At 46.9% G+C, this 12490-nt stretch overlaps 1 protein-coding gene across 1 annotated transcript; it reads left to right on the plus strand.

Moving 5' to 3' along the window:
- The first annotated feature begins 265 nt into the window (after window positions 1–265).
- On the plus strand, window positions 266–1901 carry HOXC12 (homeobox C12). Its single transcript, XM_062628376.1, has 2 exons — window positions 266–833; window positions 1585–1901. The coding sequence occupies exons 1-2, from the start codon at window positions 269–271 to the stop codon at window positions 1821–1823; spliced, it is 804 nt and encodes a 267-aa protein (XP_062484360.1). The 5' UTR covers window positions 266–268; the 3' UTR covers window positions 1824–1901.
- The last annotated feature ends 10589 nt before the right edge of the window (window positions 1902–12490 follow it).

Below are 12490 nucleotides of genomic sequence, written 5' to 3' on the forward strand. Positions count from 1 at the left end.
TAAAATGCTTTATGGGATTTTTTTTATGATTTGGGGGGGGGGGGGGGGGGAAGGAGGACGGGATTCGGGGGGGAAGAAAAGGCGTAAAAAAGGCGGAACTTGCTGTTGTGTTTTGTCTCGGCTGCCAGGGGAGGGGAGGCCCCCCCCACCTCCCAGCGCAATTTGGGGCTCACGTGACCCCCCCGGACCAATGAGGCCGAGCCGTCGGTTTAACTATGTTTAATGTCAGATAGCAATAAAGTAGAAGCTTTCGGTCAGGCCCGCGGAAATGGGCGAGCACAACCTCCTTAATCCCGGCTTTGTGGGACCTCTGGTGAACATCCACACAGGAGACACCTTCTACTTCCCTAATTTCCGGGCCTCCGGAGGGCAGCTGCCCGGTTTGCCTTCCCTCTCCTACCCCCGACGGGATAACGTCTGCTCCTTGCCCTGGGCATCCTCGGAACCCTGCAACGGGTACCCTCAACCCTACCTGAGCAGCCCCGTCTCCATTAACCCTTCCTTCGGTAGAGCCTGCGACCTCGCCCGGGTGGAGGAAAGCAAATGTTATTACCGGGAAACCTGCTCCGAACCCAGCGGGCTCAAGAGGGAGGAGAGGGGCAGGGACAGTGCCTTGCTGCCCCTCGAATCCAGCCTCCCCACAGGCATGGGGGGCAATTTCAGCAAATATGACTATCCGAGCAGCGAGGCGGTGCCTCACGACCCTCCTTCCTGCCAGTCCTTGGAGTCAGACTCCAGCTCTTCTTTGCTCAATGAAGGGAATAAAGGCACGACCGGAGAAGCGGGGGGTTTGGTGTCCCCCCTGAACCAAGGCAGCACTTTAGGCAACGGTGGTAAGACCCGGGAAGGAGGACCTCGGGGCTGGAGCTGGTTGTGTTGGGGTGGGTTTTTTTTTTGGCTTGGAAACTTGCCGGCTTGGGGCTCCTCCGGGGTGTAATTCATGGGCTCAGCGGTGGGAAGCGGCGTGTCTATGTGTGCTGAGACCACTAGGGGTAGCACCGAAATCCCTAATGTTTTATTAGGTGGTGCTTCTTTTAAAAGAAAAGGCTATAAACATGTAAATATCCCATTAAAAAAGAAAGAGGGAGAGAGACGCAGAGCAGGGTAGTAGTTGCGCATCCCTGCGCAGCGCGGAGGGCTGGCGGAACGTCCGGGCGCCTTTGGGGGACATCGCAGAGGTGTGTCTTTCCAAGGGAAGGGGGAAAAAGGGGAGGGGGTGCTTAAAAACCGTAGGAAAACACAGCCTTCCAAGTTGGCATTCGGGTGGAGGTTTCTACTTGCTGCTTTGGAGCCCTTCCTGGGGGGCCCCAGGCATATCTCCCGCTCTCTGGCCATCCTTTGCTGCATGTCCCGGTTATAAGGCTCCCCCCTTTTCCTTTCCTCTGCCTCCTGTACATCACCCGTGGGCCTGGGAGGCGTCTGGGAGCATCCCCAGGCACAGCGAGGGACCTTGGGAAGAGCGGGGCTAATAGAGAGGTGCAGAAAAAGGGGTGCTGGGGTCCCCCCCCCCCTTTTTTTCTTTACGAGAAGGTTTGGGATGGGGTTTCCTTGCCAAGTGCTAAACTCTCGCTCCCCATTTGCCAGGTGCTCCTTGGTACCCGATGCACACACGGTCCCGGAAAAAGCGAAAACCCTATTCCAAGCTGCAGCTGGCAGAGCTGGAAGGGGAGTTTATGGTCAATGAATTCATTACTCGCCAAAGAAGGAGGGAGCTCTCAGACCGATTAAACCTGAGCGACCAGCAGGTGAAGATCTGGTTCCAGAACCGGCGTATGAAAAAGAAAAGACTCCTCCTGAGAGAGCAAGCTCTTTCTTTCTTTTAAAGTTTAAAAAACGTCCGTGTCGGGTATTAAAATTAAAAAAAAGAAAAAAATATATAAAAATAGAAAACTAAAAGAAAAGGGAAAAAAAAATCCAACTAAACCCAAAACAACTCCCACATAGACTCTCTAGCATTCACCCGAACTCCCGGGACTTTATCTGATCACTCTTAATCCCCCTCCCTACCCAGAAATCAATGAATAAAGAAATAATATTAATAATTTACTAGTTTCCCTTAAAATACGAAACCCGACAGCGAGGAAAATAATAATATTAATAATAATAATGCATCTTCTCCGCCGGGACCGCGGGGGGACGGACGACTTCCAGAGATGCCCGGTGGGCTGAAGGGGAGGTTTTGAGCCCGACTTAACCCGCTTTGCCTTTGCCAACAGCACAGGTAGGGTTTCCGTGCAGCGCCGGGCACCGTCGGGGGCCGCCGGTTCCTTTCCCCCACTACTTTCCACCCCCCATCCCGGCTTCGGTTGACGGCGAGACCGGGTTTGAGGGGGATAAGGGAAGATCCTGGAGCTCCTCCTGGGCTGGCACGTAGGGTTTAGGGCCGGTTTAGTGGGAAAGCGAGAGGGGAAAATGGCAAAAATAAAGAAATGGGGAGGGAGTGACACAAAAAAAAAAGGGATGGAGGGTGTTGTCCTAAGGGACAGACCCCTCATCCTGGTGGAAGGTGCTTTTTTCAGTGCACGGTGTGACCCAAGATGTGGTTTTCTCAGTCTAAATTGAAGGCTTGCGGCTGATGAATATCTCTAGGCTTAATCAGTATCTCCAGGCTTAATGGGGACCTATACGCTCAATCAGCATCTCCAGGTCTAATGGGGATCTCTAGGAAGAGGCGAGAGACAAAGACTGTGTATATATCCGGTGTATATGGTATATATCTATATAATATATGAGGTCTGTGTATCACATTATGTTCCTCGTATGTACATACGAGGCTTTGATGCAGGCGATGGTGTTGTCCTCAACGCCAGAATGTCACAAGGAGAAGGAAAGTGCATCCCCCACCCTAGAAAACCCGCCCATGGAAGAAAATCTGACTTTCCTTTCACGTAAACTGAGCCTTTTGGAGAATTTTCTTTCCCCTTCTCTCTGGATTCACAGCTTTTCTCTGCACTATCTTAAAATTACATTCTTCCTCTTAAAAAAAAGAGAGATGTTCCTTCGCGACAGTTCTGCTGATGGAGTGGGTACACTGTTTTGCTGCTTTTATCGATGAAAACGTAGGGAAATAGGTGGAAAAAATGCCCTGTTTTGTGCCCCCCGGTGATAACAGCCTGTTGGAGTCTGAGCGAGTTGCATCTCCCCTTCCCTGGGATAACTGGAAAGATGCGCTTTGTCGCTTGGGTGCTATCTTCTCAACAGGGTGTTTTTTAAGGGAATATATGGGGTGTTTTTTAAGGAAATATATCTCATTTAGCTACGTTTCCCTTGTTCAGCAGCCCATCGGGTTAAAAACCTGCACATTTATAGCAAGGGCGATGCTTTCTTTGCCTCCCTAAAAAAGTCCTTCTAGCTGCAAGTAGAGACAGACCCAACTTTAAGAAGAGGTTTTGGTCTTTGGAGGACATGAAGGAGTGTTTCCCTAACCCCCCTCTTTCCCCCCCCCCCCTTTCAAAGCAATAGACAGGGGCCTGGCAGGATGCGAGGTGTTTTCTTTGTACGTGTACTCTGATTTTGGGGGGCTGAAACACCAATTTTCGTGATTCCCTGGTTTAAAGGCACTTTCAGTCTGGGGGGAGCGAGGCAAGGTGGGGTAGGACGGGGGGAGCAGCAGGTTTAGGGCCTTGGGAACCTTTGCCTGCATGGGAAATTGTAATTTCGGATTAAAAAAAAGAGGAAAAAAACCCAGGAATTTTTAATCCAGGCTGAAGGGGAGAGGGGGCGCGGTGCTGCAGCCCGGTGTTTTGCCACGCCGTGCTTTGCTCCATTCGTTTTATATAGGAGGGGGGATTAATTTTATGGCAAAGCAGCGTTTTCTGGGAAGTCTGGATGCTCACCACGTGCTCCTGCTTCCACGCGTTCATGGTCATGACCAGCAGCGCCGAGGAATGCTTTTATTTACGAGCTGCAAAGGATGGAGCCGACTCCTTAAAGGGGGGGAAAAAAATCCCTCCCCGGGCTGAAAAGAGCCTTTTCCTTCAGCTTTATTTCTGCAGGAACACCCAGCAGAGCCCACTCCCCTCATTCCCTGCCCTTCTCCAGCTCCTTCCCTTCTTTTCCCGATTCCCATCTCGGGAAATGTCACAGCTTTATTTCTTTCCACTTATTTTTACAAAGAAAGACCCCCTATCTCCTCCCTCAATGCTGGCTCCCGGGTGAGGGTCCCCTTTTGCCCCTTAGTCCCACACAAAAGAGCCGCCGCGGAGGGTATCGCCTGTCGCGATGCTGTGCAATAGAGCCTAGGATGTGTTAAATCACACGTACCTATGGATCTATCTCTAGATGCTCCAGCTCAACCACGTGCAATTAAAGGAAGAAGGTGATGTGGAGGAATGTAATGTCTTGGGGCGATTTGGGGGGGGGGTGGGTCGTGGGGGGAGATTTTGGGGAGTGGTCGTGGCTTTGGGTGCTCTCAGAGCACCCTGTCTCTGTGCCGCGGGGCAAAGCCTACTCTGCAGAGGGTGACTTGGGGCTCTGCAGTGTCATGGGGACTTAAGGGGGTGGAATTCCATGGGGAAAAAAAAAAGGACTAAATCCACCCAGGCTTTGCTGAGCAGCCCCCCCACCCCTCCCCGCAATGAGGCGGCGTGAGGAGGGAGGCTGGAGCCTGAGGAAGGTGAGGGTGAGTTACGGTGAGATGTCAGAGATGCTGTGTTGGATTTCAATCCCACCATCCCAAAAAACAAATCAATCCGTTTCGTTATTCTTCACCCACCGAGGGGCACTTGTAGCCCCCGAAAAGCTTCCCCCCCCCCTTTCCCCCGACACAAAGGCCAAGGCACCAGCAGCAACCACTAGAGAAAATGCCGAAGAAAATGAAAATATATGCAATATTCTCTTCCAGATCGCTTTAAAAAGGCTCCTCGGTGGGATTTCTGTTCGGTCTGTGTCTGTTCTCCGTGTACGTGGCATTGTTTTTTCTGCTTGTACCCCTAGTCTAGGTCATTGCGGTTGTTAATATGCGTCCTTCGCAGTATAGTTCATATGTAATGTTCTTTACCTCAAGTTATTCTATGTAGGGTCTATGCAAATGTCTGTTATAGCACGTTCCGGCTTTATATAGTCATGTAAAAAGATGCTTCACAATAATAATAATAAAAAAAAATATAATGTATTATTATGTGATTTCTTGATAATAAATAAAATTGCCCAAACATCTACTTGGTGATTTACTGTTTACCATTTAAAATGAGTATTAAGTTGCAAGGTTAATAAAAGAGTAGCAGAAAAATATATTGGCCAGCCTTGCCTTCTGTGGCTTGTAGATCATCTTTGGGTAAAAAAAAAAAAGGAAAGTAATTAAATGAATCTGTAAAATGCATTGTAAAAGGAAAGAAATATCGCTTGCTGCGTTGCTCTAAATATAATTAGAAAAATCCTGGGGAAACAAGAAGCATAAGTTAATCTTCAAATTGCTGGTTTAATGAGAGTTATACTCATGCACGTAGTATTAATTGGAAGCAAAACCCGACCGAGATGCTATTTTGGTGGGTGAAGAAGCTTGAACATGGGTTAATTGGGATTCTTTTGTCTCTGGTGGAAGGTTCAGGGGAGCTCTACCTCTTCTGGAAGCGGACCTCCTGCCCAAGGGGCTCCCACAGTCTCTATGTACATATGGGAAATGCTATATGGATGGGTTTCCTTATGGGTACAGGAACCAGTTATAGATGTAGGAACCAGTTATAGACATAGTTGTAGATATAGGAACCAAAGGAATGTCAGAGTTATCCTGGATGTGACTTTAAGATGGGAATGAGACGTGAAAGCACAGCTCTTAAATTGGAAATATATTAGACTGGCTTTAGATTTGGGCATCTTGATGCTTATTGTTATGGTTATGATTATTAGGACCAGCATTATTGCATTTCTTCGGTGTAAATTTGCAGCAAATTCATTTAACAAGAGGAAAAAATAACCCCGTCAGGCCAATTTAAATAAATTAGATTATGATTTCCTCGATCTCTCTCTAAGTGGATATTTATATATAATGGATTCTCTGCTTTTTCCTTTCGGGGGAGATGCCATACACTTCCCAGAGGCAAGGGGGGTTGTGGGGGCGGAAGCTTTTAGAAGACCGTTAAGGGATTTTTATGAAAGAAATCCTAAAGACAAGCACAACAGGGTTATGGCAAAGTAACTGATGCTTCCTCCAGTCCTAGCTGTACCCAGACCCAAGTCCAATAACCCCCAGCTCAGCCCACCCTGCAGTGTGGGCACACTGGGAGCCACTGGCCTGAGCCTCAGCCTGATGGATGGAGTTAAGAACAGATTTTTCTATGAAGAACACACGATTAAGAGAAAGTATTACATTTTTTTTTCACTTTCTCAACCAGAATGTCCCAACACAGGCTAGGTGCACTTGGGGTCTTCCAAAATTACAAGAGGATTCGTTCAGTCCTGAGCAGTTTCCTCTTTCTTTTTTTTTTTTTTGCAGGAGCTGCTCCATTTGGACACAGGAGGAGGAGGAGGAAAGCAAATATTTCCATAGGAATGGGCCCCACTTGCAGCAGCAAACCCCAGCCACCCCTCCCGAAAGATGTAGGGTTTGGTGTATGAAGAAGCAGGAGTTGGGGCAATCTGTAGGGATGAGGTTTTCTAGAGTGAAAAATGACCTTTTTTTCCTGTAATAGTTACTTTTTTACTTTACTTTTTAATGTTTCAACATCGATGCACGCACTTTTCCCTCTCTTTCTCTTGCTCCAGGAGGATATTTGTACAAATATATTGTAGAAGCAAACTCAAATTAGACTTTTCTCCACTTTTATTTCCTTCTTTCTATGTCTCTGCACCAATCTGGCAGGAAAATGGACAAGAGGAGGAATTATGCCTAACATCTGACTGCTATAGGGTGACATAAATTGTATATATCGTAAGTCGGTTCACCTTGAACAGGAATAGTTGGGTTTCAAAGACATTCAAACACTCACGAAAATAGATAAAACTTATTTATTACCAGCAAGCGGATAGAGCAAATTGTTGCTTCGCCATAAAATCCGTATTATTCCTGGGCTAGTTTCTTTTATTCAGCAGCGTATTTCATTGCTTTGGCTTTAAAATGAATTCGTTAGTGAGGGGAGAAGGACCTCATCTCTTTAATTGCGAGGAATATTTCTACCGCTAATGAGAAGGACCGAGGTGCTGTTTCAGTTACTGCAAAAATCGCAGAAAATATTAAAGCGTGAGGGTCAAATTTAGGGATTTATTCCCATTTTGGTACTCTCAGTGTAGAGTCAATGCGGGGAATAGAATGTGCAGAGCAGAAATAGGAAAAAGGGGGTTTTCCTCTGATCCAGGAGATGGGGTCTTGACACCTCTGTGCCGAAGAAACGTCCGAGTTCTTTGAACTCCCCCTGCAAAACCCGACCCGATCTAGGGCTGGATTCATTTCAAAGCCGCTTTAAGCAAAGTTTAACCCGGCAACACCGAGAAAAACACGTCCAAAAGTCCAAGTTTTCTTCTCCTGCTCCTCATTTTCTTAACATCCCCTCTTTTCTGGACCAAAGCAGGATTTGAAACACCCAAGTCCTGGCGGCCCTGCGGCGGTTTAGCAGAAGGGAAAATAGGAAGAATCCAAAGTTCAGGAGAAAATAAACCCGGCCGCGCTGCAGACACCCGGGTCGGTGGTTTTTGCCTGGAGGGGAGTGACCTGGAAATTCCTCCTTTTTTCTCCTGTAAGCCCCCCAAAATGAAGAGTAAAGGCGTAGCCTCTACAGCGTGGGGTGCTATAGGCTCTGTATAGGTTTCCACGGGTGTGCGTGGTCTTCGTGTGGTCTCAATCCCTCGGACCAGGCCAAAAAGGAGCTCGAAAAAGAGGGGAGCGTCAGGGTCGTGGGTGAGCGGGAGGGTTAGAAGGTTGGGGGGCACCTTGACCTGCTGAACATTGCCGCGGGGGTGCTGGAGGTGCTGTACACGAGAAGAACATGCAGGGGAAAATGATTTGGGCTTCAGTACAGCATCTGAGATGCCCGTGTCCTTGAGTGGAAATAGTTTGTATTCCAGCCTCAACCGAAGCTCTCCCAAAAAAACGCCAAAAGCAAAGAACCCCCTTGCATCTTCCAGTGCCACAGCAATTAACAATAAATATCAGAATTCCCATTAGAGTGAGAAGAACGGCTGGATTTCCTTCTCCCGGTCTGTGTGTGGCTCGGGGTCTGTCCTCTGGCTAATCCCGCGATGTATTAACTATTTGCTTTCCTTCCCTGTGCATTATCGGGGCTGTTTTCAAGCACCTCTCCCCCCAGCCCCCATCATTAATATGCCAATTATTTCCTAAGACTGCCTTGGTTTGATTCTGAGTAGGGGTTCATAAATATAAAATAAACACAGAGTGGGAATAATTAGCAGCATTTATCAGCATAAGGCCACCCGCCCCACTTTGAAACCTTCCAGACCCTGCGAGGGAAAAATGAAGTACATTGCAGGTAATTAGTTTTGAACAAATCATTTCGAATAGGAACTTATAGGTAAAGCCTAATGAAGTGCAGAGCTGGGGGGAGGGAGGGTTGAGGGAAGCCTCTTTTTTATTGCTTGGTAGGTAGCAAGTAGACACAGCAATATTTTACTGTTGAGAGAATAAATTAATTAATATATCTGTAGCTAGCAACTACAATGGCTCCATGGATGACTGCATTTAAAGGAGATATATGTATCCAGTCTCATTGGTGTTGTTAACAAGAGTGATAATAAAGATGAAAAGGATAAGAAAGATAAAAAGATCACTCGCCTTGTACTCCTTACTGTGGGTAAATTGCGCGGATTTTCTAATGGCTGCGTCTTGTTGACTCTCCACACATTTCCCTTTTTTTTTAGTCAGACTTCATTAAGTGACTTTATTTTCATGTTGCTCAAATAGGAAATAAAGATACGCTCCTCTCGCTTCCCAATAAATCTCATATTAACTATCCTTCTCCGCGGCTTAAGGGTGTGTGTGTGTGTGTGTCTCCCTTCTCTCGATTTCAGCTCCAAAAAACCTTTATTTTTGAAAATAAAGCTTTTTTCCTGCTTTTGTCAGTGCGGAAATTCAATTTCCCCCCTCCTATGCTTTTCTGGTACCAGAAAAATGCAGAAATCTTATATCTCCCTCAGTCAGAATAAATCACATTTAACCCGTGTTTCAGTCTAGCTGGAATACGAGCGCATGTGCCTCAAATCCGCCTTCAAAATCTACCTGTATTTTTTAAAGAGACTTTGTGCTTTAATTTTAGGCTTGCGTTAGCCAAACACTGCCACAGAGAACACATAAACCATCGGGATATCTCATTATAAAAACGTTTGCCAAAATTAATTCATTTCAAAGGGAAAGCGTATTAATATTCATTTTCGCAGCCACTACACTCCTGTGCCTCCCAAACCTACACGTCGGCTGGAGAAGTGTCGATAATTACAGAGAGAGTGGAAATTCATTTTATTTTTATGATTAACCAGTAAACTGTTATGAGGTGAGACGAGACGCTGCTAAAGGAGAAAGCATTTAAAAAATTAGGTATGGAAAAGTACAGTGTGAGACCCAAGGTAGCAATGAGGAATGTCGGGCAGGCTTCAGGTCCAGTAAAATGAAGGGGGACAAAAAAAGAATCAAGGCCATACATACCTCAAATTAAAATATCTGGAGGTAGAAAAAATATAAGAAATCATATTTTAATAGATGGTGTGGGCCAGGGCTTTTTTTCCTTCGCTGAAACATAAATCCCAATGGGGTTTTGCGGCGATCTGTTAGAGTAAACGTGTGTGTGTGTGGAGGGGTGTATGTGAGCACTCCGCGGAGTGGAAATATCCATGCACAGCTCCGGTGTGTAACCATGGAGCAAGGTAGGAGTACGGCACAGCTCACCCTACTCACTCCCGCCTAGCCTAAGTCCGACCAACTCATCGCACCCATGGGCAACCCACTGCAGGGGTGGGGGAGGACACGACAGCTAAAGCAATACTGGGATTATTTTACCCAGTTGTGCTCATTTTGGGGGGCTACCGGCTTTTTTCCTTTGGCTTTTCCCTCTCTGTAGCTCTTTACGCATCACCCACTTCCAAATCCCTCATTTCCAACTTCCATCCAAGCCCAAAACACTGACTTTATGGGTATTTAAACCAACCATCTTCATCTGTAATTGTGGCTGAAGAGTATTTATTGCTCCGGTGGATAACTAGATATATAATTATCTCTTTATAGAGAGACTGTGAAATAAAGCATCTGTCTTCCCCCTACCCAGACACACACAAAGGCGGGTGAACACCGACAAAGTTACACATCTGCACAAGCACTTCCTTCTTTACTCTTTTTCCACCTAAAACGCGTTCACCAAAGTCCTCCTCAGACTTTACAAAAATCCTCCTAACCCAATAAAATGGCTCTTCCATGAGTTTTGGGTATTTTTCTTCTTTTTTTTTTCCTTTAATTTCCTAAATGGGTCTAAAGAAAATATTTATTTGCAAAGAGGAGCCGTGCTGGCTGCCGCGGTTCTACGTTGTCCCCTTTATTTTTTTATAAGGAAAAAGGGATTTTGGGGGTGGATTTCCGAGACAAATAAATAAATAAAAGTTTGGTTGGGGAAAAAAAATGTGCTGTGGGTTTTTCGATGCCTCTTTAGAAGATGGAGGTGGGGGGGGCGTGTGGTGAGAGGGGGATTCACGGGGAGAATGGAGGGAGACCAAAGGCTCTGCTTGACTAGAATCGAGAGAGTATTTCCTTGGTTTAGGCAGCGGGAAAACTTGCTTTCAACCCCCCTCCTCTTCCGAGACTGCAAATAAAATTGTGGGAATTCGAATATCTGGGGGTGGGGGTCCCAGGCAAGAGCTGCCCTGCACTCACCCTCACACACACACCCCCAATACCATTTTATTTTATTTTATTTTATTTTATTTTATTTTATTTTATTTTATTTTATTTTATTTTATTTTATTTTTTATTATTTTATTTTTTATTATTTTATTTTTTATTATTTTTATTTTATTTTTTATTTTATTTTCAATGTCTTTTGACTTTTTACTTCATTTTCTTTTGCTTGCTTTCTTCTTTCCCTCCGTTTCCGCGCCTGCGGAGGGCTACCCGCGCTGCCCTGCCCGCGCTGCCTTGCTCTGCCCGCGGGAGGAGCCGTCTGGGCTGCCCGTCTGGGTGGGCGGGGGCCGCCCTTGCAAAGTGAAGGTCAAGTTAAGCCTCCAGCCTCGCTTTCCGCGGCCTGTCCGCGCTGCTCCGCCGCGGCCCCGCGGGCAATGCCATTGCCGGGGACCCTCCCGCTCAATGCCGCAACCTTCATTTTGATTAAACCCCTCTTTTTTTTCCAGTTCCCCCCCCTCCTCCAGGCGGTGAGGGGCAGGGAGAGGAGCCAAGTGCTGAAATAGCAAAGGCGGAGGATGATTTTATGGAGCCCTTTTCTCCAAATCCTGATGTTTTTTATCCTTTCTCCCCCCCCCCCCTCCAGGCTGGACTGCAGACTTCAAACAAGGGCTTTCCCCCGTCTCCTTTTTCTTCTTCGTTGTTTTTTTTTTATCCTTGCCTTTTTCCCCTCCTTCTACTCTTTTCTCAGCAAGATGCAAACCCGTCTGCCATGGAGGAAATTAAACATCATAAAGAAAAGCCCAATTAAGGTTTAATGTCTGAACATTACCATTTCCTCCAGAAAACAATGAAGTTCGCTCGGTAAGGAGAGAGGCAGAAAGAAAGAAAGAAGGGGGTGAAGGGATAGAGGAAGGGAGGGAGGGAGAGGGGCAGTTTGGTGTTTTTTTTGCCTCGAAAAGGGAAAAAACGGGCATGGAAGGGTAATTATTAAATAAAAAGGGGACGATTAGGTGGGGGTAGGGAATTTGGGGGGTGAGCCACGCTCCTGTGCTGTCTGTGCTCGGAGATGGGGATAAATGGAATAAAATAATGTGGATTTTAATGCTTGGGCAAAGCGGTTTCTGCTCATGTTTGGCTCCTGGGAAAGTCCTGAGCAGGGGCAGAGTCTGGGGGGAAGGGGTTAATAATAAGGGGTGAAAAGGGGGGTTGGGTGTAAGGGGTGGGGGTGAAATCCCCGAGGCTCTTTACCTCTTCCCTCGCCATAAGTCCTGCTGCCTTTCCCCTGCCTCCCTTTCTCCAGGAGCTGCTTTCATCCTGAAGGCCAGAAAATAATAACACAAAAAGAAAACCAAGGGGGGGGGGGGGGGGAGAGAGAAGCTAAAAAATAATATATATCTATAAACAAAGAGGATAGAAGCCAACCCAACGCACCTGAAACAGCAAAACCCACCACGTTCGGGCCGTAGGAAAACAACAGAAAGCGGAAAAAAGCTTGGCCGGGAGGGGACATTTACCAGGTCTGGGTCTGTGTCTTTGCATCCCAATTCCCCCTTCCCCGAACCCCAAATCTTTCCCCCTTCCCCGTGAGTGGCGGAGCTGCCTTTACCGAGCCTGGAGTGGCGACGGCACCCATTAAAATGTGAATGTTCTCTGTTCGAGGAGATTTTGGTCTTTCTCTTCTAACAGGCAGATTTCGGGGTGTGGGGGGTGTGGGAGGGG

This window comes from Pezoporus occidentalis, unplaced genomic scaffold, assembly GCF_034315485.1.
Source record: "Pezoporus occidentalis ecotype Australia unplaced genomic scaffold, CSIRO_AGI_Poc_V1 ctg314, whole genome shotgun sequence".
In the NCBI taxonomy this organism is placed as follows: Eukaryota; Metazoa; Chordata; class Aves; order Psittaciformes; family Psittacidae; genus Pezoporus; species Pezoporus occidentalis.